The sequence below is a fragment of the Erithacus rubecula genome, assembly GCF_903797595.1.
Source record: "Erithacus rubecula genome assembly, chromosome: 17".
Lineage (NCBI taxonomy): Eukaryota > Metazoa > Chordata > Aves > Passeriformes > Muscicapidae > Erithacus > Erithacus rubecula.
This window is the reverse complement of record NC_136669.1, coordinates 1002888-1021195: the sequence shown is the minus strand read 5'-3', so window position 1 is coordinate 1021195 and position 18308 is coordinate 1002888. Positions and strand designations below refer to the sequence as shown.

The following is an 18308-nucleotide window of genomic DNA, read 5'->3' as shown; positions in this document are numbered from 1 at the left end:
CAAGTCAGAGAGTTTGCTATTTTCTGTTTCCTGAAATTTATGAATGAACAAAACTTCCTAAAGCATTGGAGGCTATCAGATTGCTAAATGCCATTTACCAGTAATTCTATCACTAAAATGTTTTTTCTAGAAAAGAATCTCTTTGTTAAGGTGAAAAGGTTTCTTCCTAAATGTTTCCTGTTTCTGGCCTATTGCCTAGAAAACTTCCCATTAACATTTCACTGTTAACCAGGTGCACCTGCCCGGGACCTCATCATCATTACTCAGGATTTAAGAATAAAAGCAATGAATAAAAGTTTGTTTTGGATTGCAATGCAGGCTGTAACCAAAATATACATCCTATATACATCCTATCACCATCTTTAAACCAGCTGGGCAATCATCTTTACCTTTCCCATGACCCACCCTTCATCCAGGAGGTATCACCTGTTAATGGGCCATTGTTAAAAACTGGGTGTGGCAGTGATTCTTATCCCTGTGGGAGATATCTCCTGTTAATGGGCCATTGTTTAAACTGGGTGTGGCAGTGATCTTTATCTCCTGGCACACATTATCTGCTAATGGGCCATCTTTAAACCAGCTGGGCAATCATCTTTATCTTCCCACAGCCCATCCTCCCTCCAGGAGATATCTCCTGTTCATGGCCACTGAGTCCCAGTGCATGGCTGATAAAATTCCATCATCCCACTGGGAGATGCTCCAGCCAGGGCAGGAGCCAAGCCTTTCCTACCCAGAGAAAAACTGAGATTTTGGACACTAAGGCACCTTCTTCCCACTGGATTCCAGAGGAAAGCCAGACCCTTCCACATCATCCCTGGAGCTTCAGAGGAAACTGCCCCTTCTCCAGGAGCACTGCTCCAGCTGAGCCACATCTGCCCCTGCAGGAGGATGCAGCACCATGGAATGGGACTGTGCCACCACCCTGACTGACTGACTGTGCCAGCTTGGATTCTGACTCTGGCAGTGGTTTTTTTGTACTACCGTATTTTATTTTAATTTTCCTATTAAGTTGTAGTTTATTTGTTTGTTTGTTTTTATATTTACACATACTAGTAAAGAACTGTCATTCCTATTCCCATCTCTTCACCTAAAAGCCCCTTAATTTCAAAATTACAATAATTTGGAAGGAGAGTGTTTACATCTGTCATTTCAAAGGAGGCTCCTGCCTTCCTTAGCAGACATCTGTTTTTCAAACCAAGACAAAGTTACAAAATTCTAGCAAAATAATTCCTCACAAGTCAAAATCCAATGTCAAAGCAAAAATCTGTAGAGCTGGAGCTCCACTAACATCATATCTACATTTCTGTGAGTGTATGTGGACAAGCTCTGCATGCTTTAACTTTATCTGTTCCTCTTAATTGTCTTTAGATGAAAATTTGAGGAAGCAAGTCCATTTCAGTGCAAAAAGTCAAGTAAATATTTTTATAGATGAGAAATGTGGGAGTGACTTGCCAGCAGTGTTTGCACAGCCACTCTGGAAACACCAGAGTCAATCAGTTGGGAAGCACAAAACAGCAATTTGCAGTTCAGGTGACCAGCTGGAAAGCACTGAACAATAATTTGACAACCTTGAGTGCAGCAGTGGCAAGAAGTAATTTGTGAGCAATCTCTACCACACATCTCCATAAACCAGGCACTGAAAAAATCTTTATAATTAGCAGATTAATGAATCCCAAACCTGGGCAGAGCAGAATCTCTCCCTGCCTGCTCAGGGGGGAAATTTTGGCCTCCACTGAGTTTGCTGAGTCCAGCTGACCCTGCTCTCACTCCATTCCCATCAGTAACTATATTCTACCAATTTTCAATGTGCTTTAGATATAGCATCCTAAATGCAATTGCTATTAGGTCAAAAATGTTATGAGAGCAGAATTCTTATCTTTTGTTAATTCCCTTACTCAGATATTTAAACACATTAGAATCTCAACAAACCCCCAAAGCTTTAATGCCAGTGCAGAAACAAGCATCAAAAATATCACAAATAATTTCTCTCTTGACTGAATTTGCTCTAGAAGATTTGGGTTATTTCCTGATTGTGCTTATTTCAGGAGCAAAAGCCAGAGCCATAAATAAGCACACAAATTGAAAAGCTTTTAGCAGTTTTGGCCAGTGTGCCAAACACTCAGGAGTTACTAAAGAACAGAGGGAAATCTTTGAAATATGATTTGTGTTTGTCACCTGTATCTGCACGTCCCACAGTGGGTGTGCAGGGCCACACCCTGCACTGGGAGATGCAGTTTGTGATGTTTGTTCCTGGACTTTCTGTGGCAGGAGATGAACTGCAAGTCAGCTGGAAGGATTTTTTGACAGTCCATGTTACCACAGTTGTTTCCAAAGTATGTTAAAAACTCCTGTCTTCAATTAAACCTGGGGCAGACAACAGTGGGCAATAGAAATTCAGATCATTTACAGTGCAGCAAAAATAGTAATTTGAATTTCTCTTTCAAGATAGAAATTCACCTTGAAATATCATGTTCAATGTGTCCCTTCTCAGTCAAGGGTGTTTTTATGGAAGCCAAGCAGCCATGGCACTGAGGGTATTCCACATGAGATGCTGTTGAAAGCTGATGAACACACACATTTTATCTGGTCATTATTCTGTCCCTATAAGGACATGATGAGACTTTTCAAGCTTACAATAGGTACCTCATATGCTATATAATTAGTTTCTGCTTCTTGCATATGAAATCTTCCCATAATATCCATTTAATGCTCTAGCACATCTTTGCATTCTATTCAGAAGAAATTTCTCAGGATTCTTTCTCCTTTTTCACCTTTTCCTACATATTAATTTTCACTGGTTTTGAAAAACTTTTCTTTCCACCTTCTCTCTTTCAAAGGAGAAGTTTATTTTTCAGAGAAAGTCTTAAAAAGCCTCAATGTTTCTCAATATTTTAATGTTGCAGGTCAGGGAACAAAATGAAAAAAACCTCTAAAATTCTTTAGTTGAAGGAAACTTGCAAAGTCTATTTTCTGCAGTAATGACTCCACTAGGAATTGCCTTGCTCTAGCAGCAATTCCATGCATTTCCTTGTAAGCATAAAGCTCAAGAGAGGCTTTCAAAGACTTTCCTGTGGGTTTCTTTCCCCCACTCTTCACTTACACAGTATCTTTTAAGCAATACTGAAACAGCTTTTAGAAGGTCAAAAATGAAATGGCTTCTTCTCACCATTAGGGAGACCAGAACTCAAATGATTCTGTTTCTTTTTATATTAAATAGGGAGAATTGCAAAGGATCATATGCAGAGATGTAGCATGAACTCAGCACAGACCTCAGTGATATGAAAACTGATGTTTTGCCATCTGTTTGTCTCCAATAAATGTCTTCTCTAGAAGGTTTCTGGAATCCTCACTTTCTTTCTAGTGGCTGAGGCAAGTGTGAGTCCCTTCTATCAGGGTTTTCAAGTTACCAAATCAGGCCACTGAAGCTCAAAATGATGTTTCCTGTCACAACCATTTTCTAAAATGCCTCAGGACCTCAGATGGCAGGGCTGTTCACATGGCTGCAAAGGGAGTGTGCTGCTCAATGTTCTTAGATAGCAGAAAGATTCCTGATTATTTTACCAGTAAGTCAATTTTCACCTCCTCCCTAATTCTGTCCTTGCCCCATGAAGTATGGCCACTCCAAACCTTCTCACTTAAAGCACCTTCCTGAACCAGGTGATCCTGCCTGTACACCCCAAAAACAAAGAACACCCTGCTTAGCCCCATGTCAACATAGCTGGTTTTGTTTCTCTTTGCACTGACAGCTTAGAGCACTGTTTTCCAAAACTGAGCAGAAATAAAAGCCCTACAAGGAAGCAAATTGTCAAGCTGAAGCTGTAAAGGCTTTATGGCTCCCCTAATGCTTAGCATAAAGCACTAAGAACATTTGAAAGTTAGCTGTAATGTCTAAATTTTTAAAGTGCAGAGAAGATGCATGTTGCTATTTCAGTCACTACACTTCTCATGCAACTGTTGGGCTGAACTACTTCCAAGCAAAAAATAGATCTTAGTCCATGTGCTCCAGAATATTCAAGTGCTCTAAAAAATTTAGCAAAGAAAGTATGAGGCTGAGGGTAATTTGTGCCAAAGGAACAAATATGTTACATTAGCAGCAGTGTGAGTGCTGTTAGGACATCAGCAACAGCATGGTCCAACTGCAGCAACAATTAATCAATTTTTCCTCCTAGTCTTTGGGTACTTACTGGGCAATTCATCAGTGCAACAAACAGCAATGTTTGCTGTGTGATCCATTTTCCTAACTGGCCACCAAACCCCCATCAACCCCATGCACAGCACACCAACAAACAGTGTGTGCCACTGAGGAAAAAGGCATGTCTGAAATGGGGTGAAACAGATGTGTGCCAGCAGTGGGGGGGTTTTGGGAACATGCTCCAGTCCTTTGGCAGCTAAGGTATCTCCAGCTCCTTGGTGCAGTTCACCAAAACCTCTAAAATTACCTGGGACCCAGAAACCAGAAAGGGAACAACACAACTGTGAGCAGCAATGAGGAGAAAAAAATCAGCAGAAGAAAAGAATATAGACACATACCAAAATTTTAAGTGCCTTTTCTTTAGCTGTTTGTATTTTGCCTCTGAGCTCAAGATTCCTCAAAGGTCTAACAGCATCCAGCCTTCTCAGCATGTTTACAGCTTCCCAAATAACTGCTGGGGAGAGGTTTCTGTGCAAACCCCCCTTCTCCTGCCTGCCATTGAGGATGTCACATTTGACTGTCTTTATATTTTATAATACATCTGACAGGACTGCTCCTGCCAAAAAGAAAACATCTTCTGTGTATTCCAAACTGCAACAGCTTATACAACTACCAGGGCATTCACTTGCTTTTAATTGTCTAAAAACTGAAAAGAGGAGGAAATGTGTTGCCCACTAAGCACTAGGTAACAACTCCAGGCACTGTGTGCAATTCCATCCCATAGATCCTCCTCTGTCAGCAAATAATGCCTCTCCAGCTGAGTGAAGGAGCATTCCCATTCTCTCTGCTGAAGCCACTAAAGGAAATCAGAGCAATGCACTTTTTCATGACTTTGGCATAACTAAAAGAAAACTTAACCCTAAAAGGAAACCTGGTTTCTCTCCTTATTTGGCAGTGGAAGATGCACTGATTGTGAGCATGGCTTGAATACAAAGTACACTCTAATTGAGCTCTACAAGCATTTCAGGTTTAAGATGGCACTTCTAATCTTTCTCTGTTGTATGATCCAAAGACTATGATTGCTTAAAATTAAGAGTTTTCAGTTGTTTACAAGGCAAACTAAGACAGCTGAAAAGCTTATTGATTAGGTGCCATTATTCATCCACAAATTAAAATTAAAAGTATCAGCAAGGGTTATACATTGCTTTCAATTATGCTTTAGGTGCTGTGCTCTGTATTATTAGTTCTTATGTTTTGAGAAAAACACCTTGGACCAGCAAAACCATTATTGTACATGGGGCAGCAGCCAGTATAGTCCAGTTCATCTCCCTTATTATGGCTTCAATTAGTTGTTTTAAACAAAAAATTCTGTTTCAGCGTGTTTTGAGATAGAATATCCAAAGGGGGTTTTCTTCTATTGCCCAATAACATGGACACTGGCCTGTGCTCTAAAAACTGTCTTTTTTTTTTTTTTTTTCTTAACTTTTTGCTGCCAATCCTTGAGGCTGTTGCTTCTCTTCCAGATCCTACTAAGCTCTTGGCCATACCATTCCCTTCATGGGGTATTTCCTTTTCCCCTGGGCTGTGACAGGACAAAGCAAAGAGCAAAATTTAAAAACTGGAAAAATTAATGGTAAAAAAAAAAAAAATCCCATCCCTTACTCTTACAATGAGCATTGAGTTTAGCTGTGAAAATTCCCCAGGCAAAGGTCACAGGAGGTTGGGAGAATCTTGTAAAGCAGCAGCACAGAAACCCTTCTGCTCCTGGGGACACTGGCTGTGGGACATGGGCACAGGTGACAGCCCAGCTTTGCTCTTGGCTCACCTGAGCTGGCAGGAGACATTTCAGCCCAGAGGATTCCACCATTCTGACCACAGGGATAAAGATTGGTGTGAGCACAGCCACACACCTGGGGACTCAGTGAGAGCCAGGTGGGAATTGTGTGTCACATACTGGATATGAAATATCAGGCTAGAAAACTTCACTTTTTCAGCTATTTCTCTCTCAACAGGTGGCTGTGGAGCTGGAAATTCACCCACAATACAAACAACACAATACAAACTACCTTTAGACCAGCTTTTGGAAACAAGGGAATGGATTTTTACCCAGCAGCAGCATTACTCAGGCATTTGCAGCTGCTGGCTTTGAGTGTGCTGCAGGAGGAGGGAAACCACTCTGGGGACATGCCAAGGCAAATGTGAAAGGATCCATTCATCCAGTGGTCAGCAGTGGCAGCACTTCTGGGACTCAGGGATTAGGCAGCCATGGCAGACAGGGGTGGCAAATCTGCACTCATGTCCCAAATCATGTTCCCTGATGCACAGGGAATTTATGGTGGAAATCCAGGAAAAAATGAAACCAAACACGGTGGCATGTTGAAATGAGTTAAAAGGTATTTAGTTGTTTATACAAAGAGAACCATTGAACTAATAAATGAGTTTGCTGTTCCTGTGACAGAAGGACAAGAAGCACATCAGTTCATTTAATTATTAAATTAATATCAGCTTAGTGTGTTTAATTGCTCTAAATTGTTCTGAAGCAGCTGAAGTTGTCGTGTTTGAACCAGCCTGATGTTGGTGTATCATAATCCATTAGTTATTTTCCTTAGCCAGCTCAGGGAATTTGAGAAGACTCAGGAGCACCAGAGGAGCAAAGGAGGCAGGAGGCTGACTGCTCCTGCCTGGCTCTCTCATTTCTGACACTAACTCTGCTGTCCATCACTACTGCAGCCAGAGCTGAGCCTGCCAATCACTCTGACACTCTGCATTTCCCAAACCAGGGGCTCTCCTGTGAAAACTGTTGACTTGGCTTTAAATATTACTCCTCACAGGATTATTTTTCACTACCTGCTATAGAATTTGTGCACACACAAGACGAATGCTCGTGAGGACTTAATTTAAACAGGAACATGACAGAATTGATAAATCTGGTGACAAGAGTAAGAGGGAGAGAAAGAGAGGGACTTGTGAGTTATTCTGCCTGCCTGCTGTGCTGAACACACGACTCAGTGTGTCACATTCTCTGGGTACACTTGACATTTTACAGAATAAAGGGAAGACCTGGTGACCCAAGCAGAATAAAACAGCATTTTTAGATGCAAAGCCACTGGGACTCAGCAGATGGAGTTGCTGGAAGTGCAGCAGGACTGCTGTTGTGGTATAAAACCAGAAAAAACAAAGCAGGGAACAGCAAAACTATGAATAAATAGGAAAACAGGAGCACTGCAGTCAGATGGGAAACTCCTTCCATCTGCAGAGGTTGTTAGAGCCTTTGGAAGATGGTGTTTGGTCACTGCTGCTCCCTCATATCACAATGGCAACTTTAGTATTACTGAAGACTGGTGGGAAACAGCACATTCTCTACTCCCTGAGACCTGTGCAGGGTGGAAGAAGATGGACCTCCAAGGACCTCCAAACTTTAGTAATGGTGCTAAACTCCAGCCACCATCCTCACTCCTGCTGGCACTGCAGCTGCTCCAGGCTCTGCCCAAGCCAGGCTGAGCTGCAGAGCTCAGCTAAGCCAGCCCTTGCTCACCAGTGTCCCTGGGGCCACCTGGGCAGTGCTGCTGTGTGAGGCAATTGCCACCTGCCCCCAAAACACCCATCTGAGCCAGGTCCATGGGGGGATGCAGCACCAGCCTGCTCAGTGCCTCTCCCCCCACAAAAGCATCTCTCAGTCTGGGGAGGAGTCACTGCGCCAAGAAACAACTGTCCTCACAGAAGGGTTTGCTCCTGGCTCACTTCTCTTTTCCTGGGCTAGGGGTTTCTTCAGGCAGTGATGCTGGGCTGCATCACCAGGCAGGAATCCCAGGGGCAGAGGAAGGAAGGGCAGCTCACCTGGCATTGTCCCTGCCGTGTGACTTCAGGAAGTTCATGTCGCGGTACCGGGACAGGAACGCCACCAGCTGATCGTTGGTCCTGAGGGAGGAAGAACAAAGGGTGCACAGCTGTGAAAAACACTCTGTCTAGAGCAAGTTATAAATGTGTTGTTCTCATTTAGGGGCCATTCTCAGGTTCTGAAAGAGGTGGTTCCAAAAAATAAACTTCCATCCTGCTGCTAAACTTCACCGACCCGCTCTGCCCAGGAAAGCTGACCTGGAGGGAAGCACAGCTTGATCACACCTTAACAAATTTCTTATCAACCCTGGACAGGTATTTTAAACACTGTAAGAGAGTCTGTATGAAGTAACTCACTCAACACTTTTAAACTATGAAAATGCAGCTGCAAGATGACTGCACTGATAGTTCCATTTCACACGCTTTGCTAGGTGTTTCCTTGGGAATTTGGTTCAGTATCTGTTGGCATTTTATTTGTTTTCATTGTGTAATAGAGAACAGGCCAAGGTTGGAATGCATAATGCAAGAGAATTTTGATGTCAAGAAGGCAACATAATCAACAGGAACAAAAGAATTTAGAAGGTTAATTCCAATTAGTATGACAGGCAATCTGACACCAGCATTTTCAAAATTTCATCTGATGTGTCCAAGAATGTATTTACACTTGACAGCTTTTGTGGTCTGCTATTTCTTTAACAATGGAGCAAAAATGTTCTCTATTTATCTAGGTCAGCATATTTAGGAAAACGGAATAAATCACATTAAAAAGATCTTAATCTCCTGAATTGCATTCAAACCCACAACCTTATGGACACAATACCATTTAAGCAATGGTCTGTAATGAAGTTGGTGGCAGAAGGACTCAAGATGAAAGAGCTGCCAATAGTACAGTGTTTTGAAAACATTTCATTACTGTAAGCCACAGAAAAAGTTAAACCTGAATGTGTTTAACTGGACAAAATGTGTTTAACTTCTGGGGTCAGGCTGCAACAACCTGGAAATATTAACAGCCAAGTAAACTATTTCCATAACCTCATTAATTTTATCTAGACCAAATGAATATCTGTCCATCAACCCTCCTGACAGGGGGCCTGACCCTTCCTCCTTCACTCTCTGAGCTGCAAAACCTCCCAGGGTCAGACTCTGCATCTCAATTTGGCAAACTCAGAAACTGCTTTCTGTATAGTAAGCTGTGCAGATTTTCACATTTGCTGCTCCAGTGACTCTCCATCTTCCTGGGATGAATAGGCATTTAGTGAATTTACTTAGCAATGCTTCCACATGAAATGGTTTCAATGGCTGACATCTCCGGGTGAGTTTCTAGGCAAAAGCTGCCTTGCAAAGATGATCTTTAGAAATATAATCAGGTTTGGAAGTGCTTGAGCTTTAATTTCCTTACAGGATAAAAATCAAATCAACCAAAGTAACAATCCACACCACTCAATAAAGCATCATCCCTTCTAGATTGCTCACCAACCTGTATTTTGCTATTCTGCAGTACTCTACCAAACTTGGGGCTGCCATACAAAATTCTCATTGCTTCTCAGTTTTTAGGTAATTCATATAAATGTCCAAATGATGCTTAGCTCTCAAAGTAATCAATAATTGACATTTTCCCTCTTCTTGAAAACACTGGTGGTATCTTGGCCTTACTTTGAATATTTTTAATTTTTTGTTTTACAGAGCTCATACAGAGTTTTACTCCTTCTCAATTAATATGCTTCTTTTCATGTGTTGACAACATGGAACTAAAACATCATAGTTCCATTTGGTAAAACTTTCTAGTTAATTGACATTTAGATTTATGCAGTCAACCAATTCCATGCTCAGCATGGCAGCACACTGAATTTTTATTAAGCTTTCATTCAAAGCATGAGGATGCTGCACATCACCTCTGACTCATTCCACCAGAAGACACCAAGAAGAAAATCAAAGGTATTGAACATGCCATAGATGTTAATGCATTTGTTAAAATCCTCTTCACCTTTCAGAAAACTTTGCCTTCAGGGGCAGATTTCCTAAATGCCTCTGGCACAGAGGCTGCTCCAGCAGTGCCTCTGGCACTCCTCTGGACAAAAACTGGAGACATGGGCTTGTTTTTTCTCTAAGAAAATCAAAAGCTGAGATTTTCAGCTGAAGATATCACTGGGAGCAACAGCCAATCCACACTGCCAAATTAAATCCTGCTGTAGCTCCACAAATTTCAGGGATTCACTGAGCATAAATTTGGCACAAAATCTTCTACTAACTATCATGGTGAAAGAGAAAATAACAAGTGCAACAGAACCTTCCTAAGACGGAAATAAAGTCATGGGGAGAGGGAGGGCAGTTCATGCCACTGATTAAAAATACACTCATATTACATATCAGTTTCCTCAGTGTGCAACACTGCATGAATACAGATTGAGGAAAAAGTCCTTCTGCAGTTGGTGCCTGAGGCTGGACCTGATGGATTCATCCACACAGCTCCCATTTCTATTTCCTTTTGCTGTAAAACTCACTTGGAGGGCAAGGGATTAGTCAGCTGGTGACCTGGATCATTAGCAGGGAGGAGGATGGAGTGAGGGTAGAGACTGAGAGAAAATGGGCATTTTCAGGTGTGCAGCACACAGGGAGAAATGCAAAGCTCAAATCTAAAAAAATCTCAGGGTTAGGTCAAGGTTAGAGCCACAGGTCTAAGGGAGAAGAAAAGGTGAGCCCTATATCCAGAAGGAAATTCAGAAGACATTGCCAAAGCAAAGCAAAGTCTGCAAAGTCTCTCTCATGAGGTGCCCCAGGTGTGAGCACTCAGTGAGCACATGCTGAGCACAGCAATAATTGCACTGGGGACTGAAATGAGAAAGTGGGAGAGAAACTCTGTGTTTGCACTGCCTGAACACACTGGAGCCCCTGCACAGCCACAGGCAGGGCTGCTCCTCTGGCTTCAGGCAAACCTCCAACCCTAGTGACTGACCCAGCCAAAGAGCAGAGATGCCCTCAGTCTGCATCTGTGAAAACAGATTAGGAAATTCTCTGGAGAATATGAGAAAAGGAAAAACAAGAGATTGTTACTCTTGGAAGATAGTGATGGCTAATAAAAATGTTCTGATTCAGCAAGGTACTTTAATACATGGGCAACTTGAAGGATGTAGCAGCCCCTTCAATGGGATTATTAATATGTCAAAACCTATACAAGTTCAAAACAATTTGGCTAAGATCAAAAGTTCAGAAGCTTTTGGCAGCATACAGGTATGGAAACAAGGTGGTTTGATTCTGTGCAGGAATCAGATGAAGGAATGAGATCTGCTCTGAGTTTATTAATCATTCATCTTGATTAATTCAGGGCTATCTAATGACAAGCCTGCTGGCTGCTTCACAGGAGGAGTTAGTGCAGGGAGGAGATGAGCCCTGGCCATGGTGAGCAGCAAACACAGCAAATCCTGCTTGGTCTGGGGTGCTGGAGAGGCAGGCAAGGATTACTAAAGGCAAAAAAAGAAACACAAAGGCAAAAGTGTTTGGGAGAATAGGGCAAGGAGCTTAATGTGGTTTGAAGCAGCAAGGAAGAGCCTCTGAGCAGGGATGATGAAGGCAAAGTCAGAAATAAGTCCAAACTGCTACAAGCTCTCCCAGAGCCCAAAGCTTTGTATTTCCAGCTGTACCCCTGAGTCATGGCCACAGTTTCCTTTCCCAGGACTCCTGTGTCTGTGTGAAGGCACAGCCCCTCAGAACCCAGACCTACAGCAGCCCCAGCTCTTTGCCAAGAAACTTCCACAAGGTTGCCAGAGAAGGAAAAGACTGCAGAGACAAAACCTGCAATTATGGGGCAAACTCACCTATTCAGAGTTAAGCATGACATTAATGGTTAATATGGCTAAACATGGTTAAACATGCAGGTGTGCACACAAGAGCCTGAAAGTGGAAGAACTGAATGCCTTAAATTCTGCTTTCTTTTCAAGAAAGTCTTACCATGATATATAAGCTGACTGATTTCTGTAAGTTATGAATTTATTAAGCCAGTATTGCAGAGTGTTAGGGCATGCCATCACTCCCCTGTGGCAGGACAGAGACAGAGAAGGGGTTTTGCCAATTGCTTCACACACCTGCACAGCACCCAGGGCACCTTCCCACTCCACAAAGGGATCCTGACCTGCTCTGCTCCCTCCAGCAGGGCATGTAACCTTACAAAAGGATGCAACAGACAGTGATTCAACAGGAAAAAGCAAAACCTCCTCCTGGGACACTTAGAGCAAGATGATCAAGCACACAAATACAGCATGAGATGAATACAGGGCTCTGTATGGGCAGCCTGACCCTCTTACTGGTGCTCCTGCCTCTCCAAAGGCAATTTGGTGCAAGGGGAGGCTCAGCAGAGCCTGACCCAGGCTGAAGTAAGAAAAAAAACTCAACAAGTCTGCTTTCTAAAAATGCAAAGAAAGGGGAAGGCTGTATTGAGCCTTTGCTATCCATCACAGAACAAAGATGAGCATGGCAGGCCCTTCCCAGCAAAGCAGATTCCTGGAACAGCAGCCATTCATAAAACAAACCATAAAAATGAGCAGCAGATAAAATTTCAGAGGCCAACAGCAGGAGGAAGGCTCTGGGTGACAGCTAACACCTCTGCTTTTACAACACTGCTGCCTTAAATGGTTTGTTTTGTCTTTCAAGTCAGGGACAAGACAATGGAAGGAAAGTCAGCTCAGTGCTTGGGAATGAGATGAGAGCAGTGCTGAGCCCCAGGTGGGGATGCTCAGGTGTGTTCCAGGGCCAGCCTGCACTGGGACACTGAGCACTGGTGCCAGGGGTGCAGCCCCTCTCCCTGCACTGCCCTGTGCTGCTCTGGCACTGTCAGCCAGGCAGGGCTAGTCCTGCCTGTGCTTCAATTGCTGCTGCCCATCCAGCCATTCTCTGTTTCCTGGGGAAAAGGAAAGAACTCACACAGTCAAAAAAGAGTGGAAGTCATTTTGGGATGTCACACTGCTGAATAAAGCTGTTCCCAGTGAGAGTGGGTACAAAGGAGATGTGCTGGGAGAAAATAGAATATCCTGCATCGTCTGCTTCCTGAGCCACTCCACAACTTATGTTCTATAAATTTCAAGGCTTCAGATGGTATTTATAAAATAGATAAATAAGCCCACTGCTGAGAAGCAGCAGCACATGCTTAAATGAAAATCCTAAAGAGACCATATAAGAGAATTCCACCAAGGATTAATGAACAAATGTGATTAAAACTATCTACAGCTCTGGACTGCTGCCAAAATGCTGCCAGCAGTGTTTGATATGTAAATGCTTAAAACATTTGCTGTGTGTACTGCTGTTGATGCAAAGCCTCTATAGAGAGTTTCTCCATCTAATTAGAGATATTGGTTTAGCAAACTTTGAAGTCTATAAAACCCTCAATGTCTCATTATTCTTTTAAAATAGAATATTCATTTGTTTGGAATGTTTTCCAGCTATATCCCATGAAACCCTGAAAGGCCCTTGGCTAATGAAAAACTCCAGCCCCATATCAGCTGATAAACCCTACAGCTTTTATGATAATAAAATTCTCACCACATGCACTCATTAAAACTTTGCAATGTCGCTTTTGACTTTCTTTAAATATTCACTGGGAAAAAAAAAAAAAAAAAAAAGTAAATTACTCAATTTCCAATTATTTTATAGCACAATTTCAACAGGAGCATTTAAAATCTCCAGGACCTCATCAAACACACCCCACAATGTGTCTCTGATCTGGTGAAACCCTGAACAGTGAGTGCTGAACTGCAGCTCACTTGGAGCTCTCCCAAAATGATGCAACTTTCACACTGTATTGTCATAAACTTCTTCATGGGTCAGGGCCCACGTGCAAAGATTCCACACAAGGTCAAAAAACTGTCCCTAAACTCATCCTCAATCTCTTAGGTGCACAAGGAAATTTATTAAGGAGACTTTTCCAGGGTTAAAACTGGAAATCCAGTTAAATCCAGTTAAAACTCAGATTGTCCCACCAACTCACCAGTGCTTTGAGATCCAACTCACTGCTGTTTATTTTTACCTTTAAATTGATCCTAGGAATTAATTTGGCTGTAACAATGACATTTTCTCAGCATCCCTGCTGCTGCAGTAAAAAATTAAATAAGAAAAACTCTACCCTGCAATACCACACCATATGCAGCTCTTTTTGTCTGATTTTAAAGCCACTATAAGTTGCAAGTTGCTATATTTTAGAGTAAAAATAACGTATGAAATACATTAAGGTAGTTTGCCTTTCATAAATCTAATTGTATGCAATTGCTAAGTCTAGGTTATTTGTATGCTTAACAACAACAAATGCACTGAATGAAAAATACTTCAATAACAAAAGCTTCTGAAGCACCTTCCAAATGTGTAAGACCTGGTACACATGAAAAAATCATAGAAAATCAGCTATGTGCAGGAAGACTTATTCCCTAAATAACCTGCTATTGATTCATGCAGCTCAGAGATATTTTGCTAGAGAGGAAGGAAACGTTTCACTCTGATTTGTTAAACAATTTTCTATTTATTTTTCTATTTAAGTTTATGGATCATCAGCATATCAACACCTTTTTGTTTTTTTTTTTTTTTTTTTGAGTACCTGACAGATAGGCTTTGCTAGGAAGGCCTGTAAATGCCTATTTCAAATAAATATTTTTGAGTCAAGGCAGAGATGTGTGTCTAATTTAGATAAGGGCTAGAAAACATAGTTAAAGGCATATTCTGAAGTAAAGCAAAACTCTTCTCCCACCACATTCACAAGAGATGTCACTGACACCTCAGTCAGCAAATTTCCAAGGTAGCTGTGCTCAGGATAAATGGAATTAATTGTGGTTTTCATGGTAAAAATGCACCAATTCAGTGGATGACATCAGCAAGTCCAAATGTGAATGTTTTTAACCTTTTTCTATTAAGAATTAAGGACTGAGTGAATGCAGAGTGTGGAGCTAATGAACACTCATTCTCTGCTGGCAATTTGGCACAGAAATGCTGTTTTAATGTCACCCTGTCAAAGGCCTGCCACATTTTCAATTTCCATCAGTAAGGAAGTTGAGTGTTGATGTAAATGATCATTTTGATGGGCAGGGAGCAGGAACCTGGAGAGGTTTCACAGCTCCCAGCCACGTTGCTGTTTGCACTGAGACACATCTCTGAAGAGGATTCATGGCCAGAATGCCTAAATTTAATGAGGTTATTTACTGAGTTTTAATCCTGTAAGGAAAAAAGCAAAATCTCTCTTTTCAGCATATATCTATTTTAAAACTTTTATGACATTAAGGGTTTTCTCTCAGTAGAAAAACTTATGGAGTGACAGAAGAATTGGTAAATGCACTTTCTGCCCAAAGTAAAACTTTAAAGAAAGCAGTTCACAAATTACCCACCTTTTGTTCCTCAAAATACTTTTAGTACCTTCACTAGTGAAACAAGTTCCCTCTGGCAAGTCCTTTAACCACAGAAAAAAATACTTTTTTCTATCCTCTTTCCTCCTGATAAAGCCCTATGCAAAGGACTGTTCTGTTTCCATATCTGCAATGCTCCAGAATCAGTGCAGTGCACTCAGTTCATGCTTTAAGCCAGAGCACAAACCCTGCTCTGTGCTCCTGAACAGCCTTTGGGAAATCATAACAAAGGATTCCCACATTCAACAGCCACAAGCTCTGCATGGGCCATGGTCCCATGGATGCCAGAAAATCACTTGGGAGGATGCAGCACCACAAAGAGTTAAGACAGGCAGGATTATCCTATCTCACAAAAACATCTGAGTCCACTTAATACCATCTGAAGAAAGGGAGTGCTGAAATACTTGACAAACCAGCTGCTAATACCCAAGGATATTTAATTATTAAAACTAAACATGATATAATTTTAGCTTTATAAAAGCACTGGGATTTTATTTAGCACAGAATGATGCTCACCGCTTTGTATTTTTCCAGTGTTTGTCTGCTGCTGCATATTCATGTAGAACCTCATCTGCCTACACGATACATCCCATTTTGATGAAAACAATAATCACTGATTAAATAAGCAAGTGGAGTGAGCTTCAGAAATGATCAAGTTCATTACTCAAATTAGTGAGACATTGTACAAAAAGAAAAAAAAAATCTAGATATTGGGCTGAATAGGAGCTTTTTGTTTGTTTATACAGTGTATATTTTACACAGCATAGTTTTATATTCAGCAGTTTTTTTCACCATCTCTAAAATTAAATTATCAAGAGTTTTGTGCAAAAAGAGAAGAAATTAAAATTAAATATGAGCACAGATTTAAAGCAACCATTCACTTAATCCAATTCATACATTCCTGCATCTGAAATTTTATTTGTACAAGTCAATATGAAAAATGACTTGCTAACTGTTGAAAAACAGTTCGATAGCTGTTGAGCAATTATAATTAAAAATGCTCACTTTCTTCCAAGAAAGTGGGAAGAAAGAAACTCTCTCCACCCTGTTTCCCATCCCAGAGCTCTGCCTGGTGGGGGCTGCCAGTCTGGGGGGCAGAGACCCTCCAGCATCCCCAGTGTCACCTGGGCAGCTCCCTGCCAGGGATGGATGTGTGCAGCAGATCCAGCTGGATTCAAGGTCCCTCCCTGTGAGCTCTGTGTTCCTGCAGCAGCTGCAGCTTCAGACTCATCAGAAATCTGCTTTTCTGGATGCAGCTTTAATGATAAATTTTGGTAATTTCTCAGTTCTGAAATGTAGCTTGCTCCCTCTGACTGTGCTGGTGGTGACTCACCCTGACTCCCCACCCTCCCCAGCAGGACCAGAGCCATCCCACCCTGCCCAGGACACTCCCAAAACCCAAGGACAGCTCAAGCAGGACCCAGAACAGCCTCCCTGCACTGTCCCTGCTGAAGGACCCTGCCACAGCCACACTCCCAAATGCAGCCCAGCATCCTCCCAAAGCTCCCAGACACTCCCCCTGCTCCACAGCAGCCACCAGTGTCACTCAGTGATGGAGCAGAAAGTGCCCTCTAAGCTTGGGAGCAGCCCCTGCTGGGACAGGGAGCAGGAAAACCCCTTCTGGAAGGGCACAAAGCTCAGCACTTCTGGGTCTGATTAATTTGCAGTGTAATCCTGGACAAAAGCTGGCTGGCTCTGTGAGACATTGCCCTGAGTGCAGGTGATTCTGATGCTGTGGGAAGAAACACTTTCCCTCATCTCACACTTTCTAGGGAAAAGACCTGAGGGAATATGGACTGATGCAGGGAGCAGCTCCATCTCCCAGCTGGAGCTGTGGCAAGGGGGGAGTGGTGGGATCCACTGGCACAAGGTCCCTGTGCTGCTCTCTGTGCCAGGGATGCAGCCCTGGGCTCTCCACCCATCCCACTGCTGAGACACTTCCACAAAATCCTGTAAAAATAAAGTGGATTCTTGTAAACCATGCCCTTCCTGAAGCTCCTCCTGGGCCTGCCACTCCTTTGATTCCTGAGTCACCTGTCCAAGTACATCAGTGCAAAGGACCAGAAGGCAAAACAGGGAAAATGGGGTCAGGCTAATGGGATTTAACATTAATTCTGCACCAAGCCTGAAAAGATGGAAGAACAGAGCCTGGGGGGTGAAAGGGATAATGAACTGAGAGCTGATGGAAAGAAACTTAATTGGTTTTAAAAACAAAAGGTCACATTTTGTTACCTTTATTTGGGTTGAGCAGTGATCTTACTTTGACAAGTTGTGCCACCTGATGACTTGCCCTACTCTTGGTTGGGAGTGTTTTGGAGTAAGTCAGTGAGGAATTCAGAGCTGGGATAGGAGGCACAAACATGTGCAGAGAGGATGTTTGCAATGGGAATGCACAGATCCCTTAACTGGTGTAACTGGGGCTGCTGGGCAGGGTGTGAGGCTGCTGTGCCCAGTGAGCTGCAACCAACAGTCTCATATAATTAAATAAAGAAGTGCCCAGCTGCACAAAGCTTTAGCAATGGCACTGACCCTCAAGAGAGCAAGCACAGTCCCTGCAAACCTTTGGATGGAAATCACATGAAGGCACCTGGCACCTGTCTGGCACAGAGCATCCCATCATATGGGATAACACAACAACCTGAGCCACTGCCAAAGTTAAAAGTCAGGAGGTGACACAAAAAGCCAGCTTGGATTTAGAGTCCTTTTAGTCTCCAGCTGTCCCAAGAATGCATTGTTGCTGCTACAAGTGGCTCTGGGGCAGCAAACTTTTAAACCAAGATCAACTCTGCCTTTGCTTGGCCCCAGCCCAGCTCCTAATGTGGCAGAGTGCAATTATCCTGATGAAAGCTTAGGGATGCTTGTGCCTACAGCTGCTTCATCAAGTAATGCTGAATGATGGGTGTAATTAAACTGCATGCAGCAGGCTGGAATGTGCTACAATGAACCATTTAGGGCCCCATCCCCTC

At 42.6% G+C, this 18308-nt stretch overlaps 1 protein-coding gene across 4 annotated transcripts in view; it reads right to left on the bottom strand.

Moving 5' to 3' along the window:
• The window catches only part of XYLT1 (xylosyltransferase 1), a 141600-nt gene that overhangs the window by 27159 nt on the left and 96133 nt on the right, over positions 1–18308 (bottom strand). For all 4 annotated transcript variants that reach the window (XM_079320644.1, XM_079320642.1, XM_079320645.1 and 1 more), the window contains one exon: positions 7970–8050. In XM_079320644.1, the coding sequence (XP_079176770.1) occupies positions 7970–8050 (81 nt within the window). The remainder of the gene's footprint in view (positions 1–7969; positions 8051–18308) is intronic.